Source organism: Lineus longissimus, chromosome 11, assembly GCF_910592395.1.
Source record: "Lineus longissimus chromosome 11, tnLinLong1.2, whole genome shotgun sequence".
NCBI lineage: Eukaryota > Metazoa > Nemertea > Pilidiophora > Heteronemertea > Lineidae > Lineus > Lineus longissimus.
Genome location: NC_088318.1, coordinates 17,893,576 through 17,912,541, shown reverse-complemented (window position 1 = coordinate 17,912,541; position 18,966 = coordinate 17,893,576). Strand labels below are relative to the sequence as shown.

The 18,966-nt window shown below is 40.5% G+C and overlaps 1 protein-coding gene across 9 annotated transcripts in view; it reads left to right on the top strand.

The window, feature by feature from the left end:
- Positions 1–16,983, top strand: part of LOC135496383 (protein phosphatase 1 regulatory subunit 16A-like) — a 54,950-nt gene extending 37,967 nt beyond the window's left edge. For 2 of the 9 annotated variants that reach the window (XM_064785694.1, XM_064785692.1), the window contains 3 exons: positions 1,247–1,270; positions 11,556–11,712; positions 13,156–16,983. In XM_064785694.1, coding sequence (XP_064641764.1) covers positions 1,247–1,270; positions 11,556–11,712; positions 13,156–13,884 — 910 coding nt within the window. In that variant the 3' untranslated portion in view covers positions 13,885–16,983. Of the gene's footprint in view, positions 1–1,246; positions 1,271–3,754; positions 3,824–6,078; positions 6,106–6,140; positions 6,204–9,894; positions 9,916–11,555; positions 11,713–13,155 lie in introns of all 9 variants that reach the window. The other 7 variants (XM_064785687.1, XM_064785689.1, XM_064785693.1 and 4 more) reach the window with 7 other exon arrangements.
- The last annotated feature ends 1,983 nt before the right edge of the window (positions 16,984–18,966 follow it).

The window sequence follows — 18,966 nt, the reverse complement described above, 5'->3', positions numbered from 1 at the left end:
TAGTTTGCCAGATTCGGCTATAATGGATAACTGCTGCTGTTGCTTGACTCCCCTGCAGCTTGTTTTGTTGAACCATGATAGGCAGAAAGCTCTGGGATCTGGTTTACACACTACCAGCAGTATATGACCGCTGACATAACTTGAAGCAAAGAGGGCTTGTCCCCAGTGGTTTTCTGTGCCATCTTCTTGACAGGTTCAATATCCTAGTTCGTGTTGGCGACAATGACCTTTAGCAAACGAGACACCCAGCGTGACTCGACACCGATTTCCAAACTAGCGATAACAAATCAATTTCCTTGTTTGTGTTGTGTTGGACACTGACCGGAGATGACATGGCTTGGCACATGTTCGTTCAATAATGTCGCTGATGTTGTGTCTGTAATGGTTTAAGATGATCATCTTCTCAGTACAGTCCCTATGCAAAGGTCAAATGCCATGGTGTTGGCTTATTGGAGCAACCGTCTCATGTCTCAGCATGTCCCTCTCAAGATATAGTCTGCTGTTTAGAAAACAAAACTCAATGATGTTGAGTTGATGGCTTTCCTTAGGGGATGTTTCGTGCAACCTCGCTATAACAAATCTTGCTATAACAAATCTCGAATCCCCAGCTATAACAACCCTTTTGCTTGCATCCCTGGTAGTCTGTAAAAGTGTGGTTGTGCTATATTTCAGGTTGCATCTCTGCAACAAAGATGTTGCCTCCAACTGCAGTATCTGTTACTCAAAGACGCTATGAGCTAACAATACCATTTAGATGACATTTAGACAACAAAGTCACCAATTCAGGAAGTCAACGTTATTTTGGTTTCAGACTGGGAACCTGTTTTGTTGCTTCATCAGAACTGATAGCAGGAGAACCAACCTCAAAGAACTAAAGATTTTAGCAGGTTTCCATATCTTTAGATGAAGATACTGAGAAATAAAAAAATCATTTTAGTGTCTATATGTTCTGCCTTTGATATGATGACCTTTAGAGAATTTTTTTTCCTGAATTTTTTTAGAACCTTTCAGATTATATGTCTTTGCATCCGTTGTAAGAAGTCAAAGCCTAAGTTCTCACATGCAGATCATCTTTATCATTTCTATAAATGAGATGAAAGAAAACTCAGTTATACGATAACTATCACGAACAAGCAATTCATGATCAGTCTGACATTCTCAGAACTACGTCAAAAATCTCAAAATCTGACATTGCTCGATCTCATTTCATGAATTCTGCCTCAATTTCTATGTCTTATTTCCATAGTCTTCAAGCTGGCTCATTAAAAAGGTAGTACATTTCATCCTCAGCCTGATATTCTGATGCGTCACCCGAGACTAACTAACTTCACGGTTCTTGCATGGAGTTGCAGCTCGTCGAATTTTGATCCGACATACTAATATTTCTAAGCGTCTGTTTCTGTTCCAGCTATTACTAGAATATTATCCCTCTGCATGTCAATGGGAGATCAGATTTCAAAGGTCATATTAGATCAGCAGTTTTCAACGGAAATTAATAGAAATTCCTGTCAGGGTAGAACATTTACGAAGACGGTAAAAGGGGATGTTGTTTTAACCCTTGAGGACTGTTGACAAATCTCTTGTCGAGTGAAAGTCATAGAAAATCCTAAAGAAGTAGGAATTCTCAAAACCTATGATGGATTGATTGTTTAATTGATTGATTGATTGGCACCATTGGGGAGACCAGTGGCTGGTGGATATTTGTGAAATATCTCTGATTCCTTTCATCTGCTATCGTTTTGTGTAAAAATCCTCCTTCAAACTAAAATCTTTATACTGAACAAACTCATTCCTCAAAATAGCATTTCATTGAACTGCACTGTACATACACAACTGTACATTATTTCAACCCTCTGCTATAATGTCATCAGTGTTTTGTCAATTCTTGACAGATCACCTCTTCCACAAAACACTCACGATGTCATCTGCTCAATTCCTGGTGTGTTTCTTTCACGATGCTTCGATAACCTTCACTTTTGGATGATTTGCCATCTTCTCTCCACCACAACACCCTGCAACCATCTTAGAGACTTCTAATGAATGGTCCCAGCATGGTTTTTTAACAAGGTTGTGTCTCTATCTTACCCCCAAAGACACAGAGCAAGACATTGTGATAAATCGCCACCCTCATAATCGCTAGTCCATGCGATTGTCCATCAGTCATGAGATGCTACCGAAGCCCATAAAATGTCTTTTATTGCTTGCTGGATCCGCTTGATCTGCAATGTTATTGTCTGACTCTAAGTATGAATAATGGACAAACACATCTCATTCTTGCATCCGGCTGGTCATTCCTTCCCTTTGCATTACATGTACTAGAAAATATATGTATTCAGTACTTTCACAGATAACTAGCAGCTTAGTATATTGGGCTCAGACGAATCAGATATGGACGCTGTTATGAATATCTGACATTCAATTAGGCTAAACCTGCCTGATATCGCCAATTGTCTGCTGGTCTAGCCATTGCTTGACAGTGCAACACAACCATACATGTATACATGTAACTGGTGTAATATAGGCATTCCATGATTCAGGACATGTTGTGAATAGGCAAAGCTTTTGGTTGTCAAAACTGAGGCAATTAAGATGCCCATTAACAAAGGGCTGCCAGAGTATCGCAGTGGTAAAAGTCAACATTGCCAATTTAAAAAAAGCTTGCGATGTCTGAAGTTTCTATTATGACTGGTGTACTATAAAGTGCACTGTTGGAAGTTGCCAAATCAACGTGTGTGGACTACATCACTGCAGTTTATGTTATAGAATTTCCTGATCTTGACATGATGTCATAATCAGACACCAGCGCTATGCTGGCTCAGAATGATAATGGCCCCTCGGCTTCGAGCGAATATTTATGCGAGAGAGCAGGAAGTGTTTGGCTAATTGACCTGTGCTGCTGTAAATCAGGTAGGATTTGTCAGTTCAGCCGGCACTTAACCTCTGCATGCCATTCATTCCAAGTCATAAAGTTGCTGATATACTGTTTCGGTGCCGTCAGCCATTGACCGGACTTAAAAACTGACTTCGATTCACTTGCCTCTCAACTCAACATCCTTGTCTCCCCCCTCCCAGCTAGAGATATTTTTGCAGACGAACTGCCTGGCTGTTCTTACGTGTCTTTTCACAGACAATCTATTAAGTCAAAGCGATGCCCAATTCCCAGCTTATCTGTCTTTTCCCTTGTCACATGATTGATGACTCAAATGACTACTCGCTTACTCCATTACTAAGATTTTTCATAAAGGGATCGTAGTTTTCATGGAAGATTAAATGTTTGCTCTGAAAATACAGGCTTCTTTCATCCTCCGTGAACGATCTTGACAACAAAGTGTTTGAGAATGTGAAAGATGGCAGCATGCCATGAGACGTTCTTTTGGCGAAGGATCTTGACTTTACTCCTGGTAATAGATTGAGAATATGATCTGTGGAGATGAACTGTGGGGTGACTCATCTTGTGACAGCGGAGTTAATAGTAGATGTTTGAAATCAACAGATGAGGCGAGATTGAAGTATTATTGGCTGCCGATTATGATTTTGTGGCTCTTTGATGAATTGTGGTACTGGGAGATTAATGGGGACATGGTCTAGTTTCTTTGTCTGAAATGATACAATTCATCAGCAATGTCAATTTGTTTTGAAAATCCCAGCTTTATTCATTTCATTTTGATAGACTTCATTTCTCCTTCCCGGACCACCATACTCGGTATTTCACGATTTTACTGTATGTACTTCATTTTGTGGCCTCGTTTCCTAGATTCATGAGCGTAGACACCCCTAGCCATACCAGGGCTAAGATACCAGAGTCTTGGAAAAATCAGAGTCAGTAAGTAAAACTAAGTTTGTTTCATTTCTTGTTAGCTTGGATTATGGACAGGAAGAATCTGCTGACTTGAAAATTAGGTAGGAAAAATGTGACTTTCTGGTGAAAGTTTGCCGTTTTTGACGAAAAGTTCAAAAATGATGATCTTGAGGACATTAACAGTCGTTGACCTAACTGAAAGCTACATTCTTGGATAATCTGATCCATATGACTTGCAGGCAATTACCTCTTATGGATTTTTTCACAAATGGTGAAATGGGGGCACTGCAAAGGATGTTTTGTGAAATGATAGGCACTTCTAAAAAAAAGTGGCCTGTCTTTCCAGCAGATATCAGCAGATTTGAACTGTGCATTCTCATTCCAGCTAACTTTATTTTGAAACAAGATTTTATCTGACTGGTTTTCCACTCCAGGCTGAACCAACACAGTCATATCCGCACAGGTTTAAATCAGTTTCTGTGCACTTTACACCGAGTTTCTCCTTGACTACCCCCAGAAACTTGACAATCGTCAGCTATTTTTGTTTTGATGGACATTTTTTCCAAGGTACTCGGCATCCTTCCTCTTTGGGTATTAAAATAAGTTTGATAAGAAGTTGTTCTTGAGAGCTTTTCTGATTAGAAAATCATCATGAATATGCATGGGCACACCACACATGTGAGTAACGGCTAGTGCTATCAGAAAGGTGTAAATGTCATCTCAATCACATAGATCCGAAGACTTCCTTCTCATTACTGTTAAAGCATTTTCATTCTTTGATAAATAAGTATGACTATCAGTACTCTTATCAAAAGTGGCAAGTTCTATCTGCAGTCCCTTTCGTAAAGTCATGTCGGCAAGTCTGTGTAGATTTTTGGTGAGTTTCTTGAATGTCGGCAAATTTTATAGAATACCTTGCTGTACTCTGCAGATTTCGTTATTGGCAAGAGTTGGCCAGTTCAATCATTGTTGATCCCAATGAACCATTGAGTTTACAAGTTATGTACTCCGTGTTGAGGTAATTCAGTATTTCATTGGGCGGTGGGAAGTTTCATCATCACTTCTATCATCAATTCGAAAACAAAGTAATATAGCTTGATTTCCTGTTGTGGTATCAGGATTTAATAGCAGTTGTTCATTTCGTTTATGATATTTTACTCATTTTCAAACTTTTGGCTTTAAATATTTGCCTTATCATTTTGAATTATGCTTCGGCATTTGTGATTTTGCGAGAGATTCAGCTTGCAGTTTTTGTTTGAAGAATTTATCTGCTTCTTGCCAAGAACCCAGATCCATCTATTCATGCTTTTTAATCCCCTTCCATTTTCAGCATTTTCCCGCTTATTTTATGCTTTCAACTGATTTTGTTTGACTTTTTAGAAACGAATTGTCAGTGAAATCAGCTTTTTGATGTTTTCATCATTCATTCCATTATTTCATTGCTTTTTCGTGTTATGGTGTAGTGACCAATCAAATGTGCTAGGAGGCGCAGTGAGTCACATACTGAAAAAGTATACGACTCACTGCGCCATCTAGAGGGATTCATCAAGAGTCCACTTCCCCATTTCCCGGTCTGTCGGTTTATGTTGCTATCCTTCTCGAAGGACAAAAGTTTATCTGTGATGATATCACCTCGGTCCGTAAGGGTTGTGGCTCTGTTTCCCCCTACACCCAAAGCCTACTGGTAATCCCGCTATATGACGACTAACTACCCCCAAACCTGTGGTTTAAGGTCTCAGAAGCTCATCTTTGTGGCTACTGTGGACTCACTTTAAAAAGCAGTAGTGCTTGCTGGCTGCTGACACCCCTGAGCGGTTTGCAACTACACTCATCTTGTTTCTGCTTTGTTCCTGGCGCTGCATTGCCTTTACCTGTGAATCCATGCTGGCATGAAAACGGGGAGGAAACAAGAAGGGGAATGAGCATTATTTGTGAAATGTCCGCCACCAATAACGGTTGGTATGACGAAGGTCCCAGATGATGGAACCCCAAAGCATCACCATATTTCTGTGAGGAAAGATATTGCCAATTGCCAACCCACAAAAGTGTTGTAGATTCAGTTTGTACCTTTGAGCCCCCCCCCCCCCCCCCCCACATCATATACCAGAATTTCAACAACAAGGCCATGTCGCATGAAATGGTTTCTCTGTTCCTCCATAGCATCCTCAATCTGCTCTGAACCAGAATCGTTCCTGATTTATGAATGAAAATGCACTTTGTATTGAAAGTGCCATCAAATTTCTGTTCTACCATAAATGTCCCATAAATTCTTGCTCCAGTTACCCGAGTGGTGTGCATGCCGCTATGTATGTATTTAGCTTTACATTTTGTTGTGTTTCAGCCAGTATAGTAGCACTGGGTCCCTGTATAGTTCCAATCTCTCAATCGACAAAAGCGTACACAGGTAGACATTGATGCCAGACACCTTTAATACCTTATCATAACCCGCTACTGTGTTAAACGTGCTTTTCAACTATGGGAATCTAATATCGTGATTTGGACTTGCGATTGAGTTGCAGTTGGTTGAGGTTGTTGTATTTCCAGTCACCAGAGGCCAACAACACAACCGTAAGTGCAGCCCTGGTCGACCAATGGTGACAATGCACCACATAAACAACAACAAACCTGCTTCAGGCCAAATCTCGGTAGTCGATTCCCTCTGTAACAATGCTGTGCTTTTCATTTATAACCAAACATAGATAAAAAAGGGTCCAAAAGAGTGCCACACATGATGAGATGAAATATAATCAAATATTTGGTATCATTTTATCATGTGTGATAATCTAATTTCCTGTTACACACCGTCAAACTTCTCGATTCGATATTTTATGCGTAAATTGAATCTGATCATGTGCTGTAGGGATGATACAGTGTACATTTCCACATTGACAAGATACAATGAAGTCTGTCTTGTATATCAAAATGGTGCTTTTCACCATGGCTTGTACCATCCATAACCATTCTTGCTTGAGAGCCATAACAGGGATGGTCTTCGGTGATATATCTGCTTTACTTACTAACAACTTGACTAGCCTTGGGTGGTTCGTGTGCTCAATGTATTCACCAATAACTTCTGTCATGTTTTCAAGTTCTATTAGTCAAAAACTTTCAAAAAGGAATTGAAATAAGTTCTAAATTTTCAAGAAATTAGAATTCTAACAAATGTGTAATCATCCAGTCTGCATAGCTTGTTATCTCCAAAGGGTTATGGTTATATAGGACTATACCTTTGCTGAACATACCGCTTACCTCCATGACATCTGGAGGGTCCGACTTATATTGATATTCCTAGTTGGGTTGACACTCAGTGCTGTAATAATCTTAGACGACACATCGCCTGATTCCCTACTAGCATATACATAGCTTTGCAGAGTTATTCCACAATGCTGTAAAAATTGTAAATACAAGTCTTGAGACACTGATAGAAGTGCTTTCTACCTCTGAAGATCTCGTGCAACATACAGTATCCCCTGCCCCGAAAGTGTTTTCTGCCTCGCAAACAAATCTAATTTCTTCCACAACAAGTTCAAAGATTTGAGTTAATTATCTAATGCTTTGGTGAGTGATGTCTTCAGACTAAAAAATGTGTTTTTGTCGTGATTTTATTTAATGTTGTTAATTTCTTTGAAAGGCTACAAAATGGCCGCTCGGGCTGGCATTCTTTGATGAGGAAATCCATTTAGGAATTTGATACTTTCATTATACTGATTACTATCTTGTGTCCTGTCTGTTGTTTTATTTGCCCATCGGTTTGAATGTCATTACTATTTTCAGTTGTGGGGAGGGGGGGAGGCTAGTCTTTTGTTACATGATGAAGAGAGGTTTCTGGACACATATCTTTTAAAATGTCTTACCAAGGCCAACTTTATTACCAGCTTGTCTCTTAAAATAGTTTATCTCAAGAAGTAGATTCATGATATCTTATCCTGCAAATGTAATCTCTCTAATTTTGAGTGATAGCTCCACAGAATAATCATACATCAGCAAATTTTGCACAAAAATGACTGCCGGTCACAAAAAACCTTTAAATCACTTAACAACACGGACATAACCTACAGGGACCCAATAGCAGCATCGGTATGCATTCATTTACCACATTGATTCACATGTAAATGTCACTTATAATAACTGATGGTGTGATCAAATAAAATGAATAACAAAAATGTAACTTTCATCACATGATCATAATCGTGGTAAGTACAATACTCATCACAAGTAACATCACACACTTGTTCGTATCTGTCGTGACGTATCGTGCATATTTGATGTAAAAAAGATAGGTCTGCTACGGTTTTTGAGCAACGTACACAGGATATTGTGACATTAGTGCTGACCAGTACTGTAATTCGATGTTTCATGCAGTCATATTCAAGAAGCATTATGCATAAAATACTTTGAACATCTAATTTCTGTACATATTTGTTTCTAAATTTGATTTCATTTGCAGGCTAAGACGCATATCTTCCAATAATAGTGTAAATGAAAACGGTTCAACCAACAGTATTGACGAAAAGAAAGAAACGATATTGTTTGTATTTCATTGTCGTAACAGGCGGTTTTTGCACATTTTAGAAAGACCGACGCAGATTTTGAATACACAACACACTTTAACACACATATTGAGGGTGAAGTGGGCAAAAATTACTTTCCAAAACTCTAAATTTAGCTTCCAAAATAGTTTTAAAACATTGAATTCATCATTACAAGTAGAATGTTATTCCAACAAATTTCAAAGCCAGGTTAAAACTCAGTAACTTTATTCCACCAAATCCATAAAATAGTATTGACGATTGTTATTAGGAGGAAACCAGAGACCCGGGAGCAAACCTACGCTGTCGGGACCGACCGGAAATTTAACCACTCAAAATTCTTATCCTTAACAATCATTTGCCCTCAAAACCCCACTTCTTATCCTATCTGTTCCACCTTTCTTCTATGAGGCTTCTTACCCTGGTCGACCGTCTCTTCTTGAAATAATGTCATCATCATCACAAACTTCATTCACGAAAAATATACCGTGCGTGCGTCAAACTTTCACCTTGAATCCAATATTATCAGAAAATCAAATAAAGTCCTATTCATTTCATTTATTTCTTCTATTTTGAAAGATTTGGGTAAGTCTCATTTACGTTATCACCAATGGTGTTTTATTTGAAATTTTACCATCTGAATCTCATTTTTGGTGTTTGGTTGTGATTGTTTTCTAACTTATAAACTTTGTTCATAAACTCTGATGAATGTCAAGAATTAGAATAATGATATAATTCTTGAACTATCAAGTTTTTATGCACAGCTATAAAATCTAGAAAATGAATCTTTACTTGGAGGAGTCTGTATTCATCACCGAAAAACCCTAAATTTCCTATGGTTTTCTAAACTCATTGGTGAATAGTTCCTTTTAGATTGGTCTGTTGGCCTTTGGTCCTGGGTTCAACCTCGCACAGAGCTCCCAACTTCCCCGTTTTAGTCCTCGGGAAAGGAACTAAAACATCGCTTAGCTTTTGCTTGCTGGAAGAAGGAATGGTTAACATTTAGAATGGAGGTGGCAGCAGGATTATAAATCTGAGCTCAGCATCTTCTAACTTCTTACAAATGGTGCTTTTTCCTCATTTTGTGAATTTGTATTAAAAAGAGTGTTATTCATAACATAAGAAAAGAGTTGTCGTGAATAGTTTGACTAACCAAGATTGAAGTTGTAATATGAATGTCGGACAATATCACACAATGTCATACGCTTCTTGTCATCTGCTGTTTGTCTACGTTGTGAACTAATCACAAAAAATCACAAGTTCAAAGCACAGTTTCACTGATTCTTTCTTATAAAAGGCTTTTAATTTGGATATCATAAAATCAACTCTTGTAGCCATTAGTTTCTGTCCCAAAATAAACACTATCAATTTTCTTCAAACTGTCCTAAATTCTCCTATCAAATGGCATGAATGCAAAAGGTCCTTTATAAGCCACCAAATCTAGTATTAGTGAAGTGCGATCCTCTTTTAGTCCATTTATAGGCTCACAAACTTTAAAAAGTTTAGAATGATAGTCACCCCCATCGGCTTTATTCCGCTAATGCATCAGAAACTTCTCATTTTCAGAGATAAAACTGCCATTCCCCCGTAAGTCTCTGGTGGAGGTCCTCGTAAACATTGACATTGATAAGAACATGAAAAAATACGCATTTTTCTCAAAACATATTCATTCAATTTTGATGCTATTTTTTCCTGGCCTTTTCACCCTCCGCCATCCCAATTACCCTTTAGTATGTTTGAGTGAAAAAAAAAATTGATTTTACTCTTCCACTTTGTGAAATCTATTTGGATTCCACAAGATTAGGTCTTGCGGCAAATCGATACGAAATCTCCCACCGTAATTTGAAAACCACTTGTGTGTGAAAGGCAGAATTGGGACTTGCTGAGGGGCGGAAATGCTATAGACATGCTTCTTCGTGCAGGATCTAATTTCTAATTGTTTTCTGAAATAAAGAAACTTAATGACAAGGGGGAGGTTGTTCTTATATCGCTTATCACGGGCAACAACATCGACTTAAAGTGAGGAGGGCTACAAATTTAACAATTTTAAACTAGCCTTGCTGTGAAATCCATAGAAACTCTTATCTCTGGTTATGTAGAACTCAAAAGTCCTCATAATACAAGTGTAGTTCTAGATCCCTGTTAAGCCTATGTAGTAAAATAACCCGTTACTTCCCATATCAGTGCTCTCTTCAGGTAGTCGTCGGATTAACAGAACTTAGTTATATTGATATGACCTTGGCGGTCTAGTGTAGGGACCTGGTCTCCGAACCAGGTGATTTGTCTCTACGATACAGCGTCTACTGATGAAGTTGGTGAACCACTAAAAGCTTTATCCAACCAGCCTCATGTGACATACTGTGCACACGATTAATTGAGCCGAACCTTTTGCTGTTAACTTATCTTTTGCTTTAGCTAGAACATGGTGGAAGGTCAAATACTAGACGTTGAAACTTTGCTATTTACTAACTTGATGTTATTTTTGCACCCAGCAGCTGACCCAGCTGACTGACCAAGGGAGAGAGATGTGGAAACCTAATGGATGTGGTCACTTTCTTGAAAAAACCTGGCAAATAATTGTGGAAAAATTCAATTTGTGTATCGTCTCTGCATGTCAGTTGTGTTCACCAGACTTACTTTAGACCAATTCTTGTCTCATATCCAGTTCAAAAATAAGAGCTCGCTTTAGACAAATGTCAAGGTTCGAAATGTGAAGAAGTCTTAATAATAATACTCCCTTTACATGTGTAATGTAAATATTCTAGTTTGACAGAAATAGATGGGGATACTGTGTGTGCACACCACTTTGTATATATTGCACTGGGAAATTGTGACTGTTTAAGGTCTCTGAACAGGCTGATCGAACACAGGAGGAAAGCAAAGCCTTGAAATCTAGACCACCTGATGGAATCAATCTGCCCTCTTTCTTTCACAATAGGGAAGGTTACAAAGTTCCACCCTCGGTTGACGGTGATGATAACTTGCATGGAAACAATCTCTCCTTGGCTTACAATGATTCTCTTTGGTGGATTTTGAGTTTGAAAAGCATTTAGTTAAAATCATAGTTTTGAAACTGTTGACATCGGCAGATGAAAAATCTGACCTTGCGCATGTGATATGCTGATCTCTGCCTCCTCGGAGGACGATAAAAATCTTATCTCCTGCACCAGGGTAATCTTTCACCTCGGCTTCCAGCGGTGCTAACGTGTCTCATCTTCTCCTTCCAGTGCCTCAATCCGCCGTAGCAGTATGCGAGAGAAGTCGATGATATCGTGGAAGGAAGCCAGAGAGGAGGCCAAGCTACGAGAGTCCATAACTGATGAGGAGGATGTTAGGGTAGCTGCACCTAAAGGGGAGAGGAAGCCCCCACCAGCTGTCAATGGGGTAGGTAGAAAGGCATTTACTCAGCAGTCCCCAGCAAAGACAACCTTGGCTTTTGCCTGGTGAAGAAGATGTATTGTAGTACAGGCGGAAATACTGAAAATGTCCACTTAACAGTCTATGGGTTAACCTTTATGGAAGAATGGGCTCTAATGTCGGGAATCTGGAGGGATAGCACTATTGTAATGCTGTTGAAATTGACATGTCACGATACGAAATGCCTTTCAGTTGCCTGTCTAACCAAAACTACGGAAGGAGTTGCAGAGAGAAAAAAGTCATGAAAGCGTTCCTCTTAGCTTGTGTGATAACTCTGATAGGACTGACTTTGCTATCGGGTCAATAAATCACTCACTTTTCCCTTGATGAATGAAGTAGCCTCTCCACCATGACAATACAGCATGTTAGCATCTTTAACAATAACTAGATTACTATTGTTGTCACAATGCTATCTGTTCGAGTAGCGACAGCTTGCAAGAGATAAAAAATGGATGGGTTGACCTTATCGGAGTGGTCCGGATTGATCTGGTGATTCTACTCTATGACGACTGACAATGTTGGCATTTGAAGGTGCATTTATTCTGGGATTTTTCATTGCGATACAAAAAATGTATGACGTTGTCATCTTTGCAGGATTGCTCGCTGTGGCACGTCTTGTTGTAGATGGGATGTGACTTGTAAACAGCACTTTAGCTGTTTTTGTCGCACTGATATTACCGCAGAGGCAGTTGACATCGGTCACCTGAGATGGATCACCAACAAAACGTGTGCAGCACAGAAACAAAATACAATTTTTAAGAGCCAAAAAAACAGAATCCCTCGGCTGATTTAATCTCTTTTGTTGAACTTATTGGTTAAGAATTCGTGACTATGCATCTCAACAACGTGCTTTTCCTCATCACAAGTTATTTTGTGGATACATTGACCTGGCGTTGAACAAAAAAACATGGATGTTTTTTGTCATCCAAGTGTCTAGAGCAAACATGGAAGTGTAGCAGTACCCATTTATAGTATGATCTTTCTTGCTCTCATGAGAGTGAATCCTTGTTCCACCTCAAAGCAGCTTAGCGTTTCTTCCCATAAGTCACCAGACTGATTGGAATCGTGTGTGATAACTTCAGTTAATACTATATGGCTTAGTCTAGCAAGACATGTTGCACCTCGGGACTGACAAATTGAGGAAAGACTTTGTCCAATCGGCTAACAGGGCCAGCAAATGACGTGACTTCTCTGACCAGGCCACATTAGGTAGCCATTTTTTATGACACAACATATCTAATGCTGCAACAGGTAGTGATGCTTCAGAATCTGGGATGAAATTGGGCCTGATGAGTCCTTAAGTTTGGGCTCCAGCCCAGCTGACTTTAACATTCACCAATGGCAAACATTCAATTGTCAGTTAGTGATTTGCTTTGTGACAGTATCATAATCATATTTCTCTCATTCTAGGTGAAAGATTCCGAAGCTGAGAAGGGCGATGTCCCGGTCAAGACGCGTAAGAAGGAAAACAAGGAGAACATTCCCGCTACCAACATTGACGACATCAAGGTCAGCGTGCACGTGGAGGAGGCAAAGTCTGATAAGCCTGATCATCGGACGGTCAAACCGGTCCCAGAAACTGTGCCAGAAGAAACGACACCACCTAGTGAGAAAAAACCTGACACTTCATTGTCACTAGACGTGGCAGATTCCGGTCCGATACGGAAATACTCATCAGAGGAGCGGTTAGCCCGTGGGTCACAATCACACGGACAACGGAGTTCTCCGCGATCGGATGAAGAATCAGTGCAGATGTTTCAAATGGGAGAACGCCGGGGCTCGATGGACTTAAAAACTGGTGGGACCCCGGCGGCTGGGACGCTCTCAGATTTAAAACGAGCTCGATCCTTGGAGCACCAGAATGCAAAAATGAAAAGGTCGAGGGAGAATATTACGGACAGTTCGCGTTCGAGTAACGTGAGTGTAGATCGCGTCTCGAATGGTTCGAACGGAACAACGCCATTGTTAGAGAACAACAACAAAACCGGGCACATGCAACCAAATTCTGTCAGCCCCACCCCGCATCACATTCCCCCCTCTCCCGCCTATGGTGATCCACCGCTGCGCAAGTTCAAAGCGCAGAATACAGAGATTGTAGGCGGAGATGAATCAAAGCAACGGTGCTGTACTATAATGTAAAGAAGAACCTGTCACCCCTGATGTGTCCGATGGACCAGTCTTGTTTCAGAGTATGCAATGGTATGGAATGGTCTATTCAGACACATCAGGGATGATCGTTCAAGTGAAATGTATTGTATGACTTTCTTCAGGGGTTACGTCAGTCAGAAGTGTGTATATCAAGGGTCACGTTGGGGTAAATCTTTTCAAATTTAGTGCTGGGCCTGGAGATGGTGAAAGGGAGTCATATTTGAGTTTTCAATTCTCAAAAAGGTGGATTGTTATCAAATCTTGGAACAAGCACTGACCCCCACTTGCCTCACTTAGATTTGCTGACGGCGGGCCAGGCCCACACACTTGTCAGGAAAGTACTATACTTACAATCAAGTCTGTGAAAACAATTTGTTTTGTAAATTGTAATCGGTTATGCAATATACATGTATATACGGAACTGTAGACAAAAATGTGAAAAACCTATTCCTAACCGCTGTACATTCTTCATATAAAATGTTATTTTCTATATACGTTCCAAATTCTTGGGAAACCCTCTTCACGAAGTAAGCTTGAATCTTACTCTAATATTGTAGTAGCTGTTGAAAGAATTTATAATTCTGTATATCTTTGAAAAGCTATTCATTGTGTATGTAAAATAACTCTAATTTTCTAATAATGGTATAATAATCTCATGTGTCTATGTTCAAAAACAAGATGTGTGCATGATATGCATATGTACAAAGTGTATTGTGTTATACGGTATACAGTGGTATAGCTAAATGTGTACATATGAAATCGTGAGAATTTATAGGTTCGTATTTTAGGAAATGGATCGAGATTTGTAGTCATTTGAGTATGCAGTATTGGGGTGAGTTGTCGACTTCGGGGTCTGGACAGGGGTTGAATGTTCGGTTATTCTGAAAGGAGACTTGGCACAATTGAACAGATACATGAGAAGAAGCGTCCCTGAAGGTTTCTTCAGAATTCATCCAGAAACAAGCGGTACTATCTGGAAAATGTCAAAATCCATCCGCTATGTCGATGCAGACGAATACATACAAAAACATTTTTTAAGCATGTTTACGGAGGTGTAAAAATCCACCTGGGTCCAAAGAGAAAAAACAAATTTTAAAGTCGCAGTAGTTTTTGAACGGAGACCAAAAAGGACCTGGACATTAACCATACTCAAGCTGACTACAAGTATGTTATTGATATCAAACGGTGTTTATTTCTCAAACATTGCTGTGATGTAGATGACGTGTGTCGTTCAACAACTGTACATACATGTAGTATAATATGTATATTATGTAATATGTAATATGTATGAGGTTTTATGTACTGTTGACGTTCAAGATACACGTATAGAAATTGTACGCAGTTACCACATATGCAATCATGAAAAATGTTCATACTCTGAAATTGAGTTAGATGGGTGAAAATGTATAAATAGAGTGGGCACACACCGGCACCCAAGTATTTCATAAAAGAGGGCGAGCAGGGGGCTGTCTGTTGATAGGATTTATTGCATGTTGTGTTTTCGAATCAGAAGGAGGGTATTCCACTCATCATAGTAGAGACCTGGGTAGCCTTCCTTATGCCCCTTGTGTTTCAAGTTGGCCATGGTTCACGTAGATTGCTGCAGTCGAACTGAGCATTACATCGGTTTATAAACCCTGGGAGAAGTCGGCGTCGACCTGGTTGAATAGAATATATTTTGCAAGCTCAACATTTAGACTTCTATTTTTGTATTCCAGTATTTCATGCATAATGATCGTTTATGTTAACTCAGTTATTCTTCATTATGTCTGTGTCAGACTATGCTATTGCTAATACCTTTTCTGAGATAACGCTTAGTTTAGCTACATGTACACTGACATTGGTCTCTGACACCGATTGAGCAACTGGGCCCAGAAGGACAAGATTTGTGCAAATATTTGCTCGTGAATGGTCATTTGGGTTGTCATATAATCAGAAATGAATGATCTTGTTGTGTTAGTTTGTGCTGTTTTCAGATTTGTTGATTGTAAAAGAATGTAGTTTAGATTGGAAATTGCGGAAAATCCTTGTTTCATATCCTGTGTACTGGATGTGCTGGGTTCACTGTAAGTGGTGACATCTGTCAATTTCAAAAGCTAACATCTCATCTCAAACTGTTTGAAGAGAAATTGTGATATAGCGTAGCTCCTTTCAGTTGGGGGGGAGGGTAAATATGGCTGACAATCGTTCCTCAAAGTAGTTGTAAGCTATGTTAGATTTTACTGAGGAACCCATCATATTGGTGGCCATTTGTTTATTGTGTTGCTTGATAGAAGATCTGAGCTGTTTTCCTATAAGTAATACACAAATATCGGTCAGGACTTTTTCTTTAGTTTGCTCATGTCAAAGTGCTGTCATCTCTGACCAACAATTTGGTCATCAGTATGATTGGGATCTGCAGTCACAGGGTGTCACAGAATATGGCTGACAATCGTTCCCCAAAGCAGTTGTAAGCTATGTTAGATTTTACTGAGAAACCCATCATATTGGTGGCCATTTGTTTAAATATGGCTGACAATCGTTCCTCAAAGTAGTTGTAAGCTATGTTAGATTTTACTGAGAAACCCATCATATTGGTGGCCATTTGTTTATTGTGTTGCTTGATAGAAGATCTGAGCTGTTTTCCTATAAGTAATACACAAATATCAATCAGGACTTTTTCTTTAGTTTGCTCATGTCAAAGTGCTGTCATCTCTGACCAACAATTTGGTCATCAGTATGATTGGGATCTGCAGTCACAGGGTGTCACAGAATCTCTATCAGGGATCATGTCAGAAGTTTAAAAAGCAAGGGTGAAATCAGTGAAATTGAACAAATTCGATATATCTTTGTACATGTAAGGCCAACATATTTTTGTAGTCTGACATACTGTTGGGCAACAATTTTCTGTGACATCCTGTAGTGTAATTTGAAGTGTAATATTTGTATCCATCGATAGATACTAAGGCCAAGCCTTTATTATATTCTGAATCAATTCCAATGTGTAGACTTAATAAAGCATTTTTATGTTATTATGTAACCAATCACTCTTTCATACCAGTGGTCTTGTTAATATCATGCCATGAATAAACAATTTGTGAAATACGATAATTACCTCATTGTTGTTCTTTGTGATAAGTGTGGCTGAATCAGACCTGGCACATCTATTGCCCTGCAAAAATGGTGACAGAGGTAAGGCCTGGTGCCTCCACAGATGAGGTAGTCAGAACAATACCAAATTGATCCAGTCACCGCCATCGTCTCGCAAACAAGGTGATGAAGTTAAGACAGTCACAACCAGGACGAATCAGGCCTGACACCTCCACTGTCTTGCGAACAAGGTGATGATGAAGTTAAGACAGTCACAACCCAGGACGAATCAGGCCTGACACCTCCACTGTCTTGCGAACAAGGTGATGAAGTTAAGACAGTCACAACCCAGGACGAATCAGGCCTGACACCTCCACTGTCTTGCGAACAAGGTGATGAAGTTAAGACAGTCACAACCCAGGACGAATCAGGCCTGACACCTCCACTGTCTTGCGAACAAGGTGATGAAGTTAAGACGGTCACAACCCAGGACGAATCAGGCCTGACACCTCCACTGTCTTGCGAACAAGGTGATGAAGTTAAGATAGTCACAACCAAGGAGGAATCAGGCCTGACACCTCCACTGTCCTGCGAACAAGGTGATCGATGGAGCTAAGACATTCACAACCAAACCACATCAAGCCTGGTACCTCCACTGGTGAGCCAACATGGTGAGGGAGATAAGACAGTCACCACTAAACCGAATGCATACCAATCCAATCTTACCATTCCTTCACGAGATGTGAGACAGACATAACCAGATCGAATTCGGCCTAGCACCAGTCCTACACCAACTTGCATAGATGATGAGACAATCAAAACATTTTTCCACCACCTTCACGCACGAGGCGAAGAAGTAAAGACAGTCACAACCAGAACGAATCGTTTGCTTGTGTCTGTGTTTGTGTGTTTGTGGGTAGACATCGGAGAAGTGGAGGCTCTGGATAACTCACTGGCCCTTCTCCCTCCATCATGTCCATCAGCGCTACAAGTTCCCTCCGTGCTATGGCTCCTGTATTCAGTTGTGTGGCCAACTGTCTACGGGTCACTCGCAGGTGACATTTGACATCGTCTCCTCTCTCTCTCTCCCTCTCCTGCATCCTGTCTAGAGACCATTTATACCTTGTATTGAGTCTAACTCCACCTGGTGTAGTCTAACACGAATCGAGCATGGCACCACCATTGTCATGGCGATCTGCTGACTTCGGTGAGGCAATCACAGCCAGACCGATTTGGGCACATCGGACCTGGCACCTCCACTTGCTGGCGTACATAGTGAGAGAGATGAGACAGTCACAGCCAGACTGAATTGGACGTGTAATCTCCACTGTTGTGTAAACGTGGTGAGAAAGTAGAGACAGTTACAACCAAACCGAATCAGGCAGACCACCTCCATTGTCTACCCAACATGGCCAGAGAGATGAGACATCCAGACCGAATAGGACATGCAACCTCCAGTGTCTTGTAAACGTGGTCACAGACGGTCACAACTAAACCGAATCAGGCAAGGCACCTACAACATGTAGTCTACTCAACATGGCGAGAGAGATGAGACAGTCACAGCCAGGTCGAATTGAGTATGTAACCTCCACTGCCTTGCAAACGAGGTGATGAAATTGAGACAGTCATAACTAAACCACACCTGGCCTTGCTCCTCCATTGGTCAGCCTATAAGGCGAGAGAGATGAGACACTCACAACTGAACCGAATCAGCTCACAGGCAAGGTACCTCCATTATCTACCCAACATGGCGAGAGAGATGAGACAGTCACAGCCAGACAAATCCCCTCCGTGTCATGGCTCCTGTCTTCAGTTGTGTGGCCAACTATCTACAGGTCCCTCGCAGGTGACGCTTGACACCGTCTCCTCTCTCTGTCCCCCTGTCTAGACCTTGAGTCTAGCTCCACCTGGTGTAGCCGGCGCTGCAAGCAGTTGCTGAAGTCCCTTGGCGTTGTGTCCAGGTCCCCGAAGATATCGGCGCTGCCTGCTAGTTTGTCAACTCCG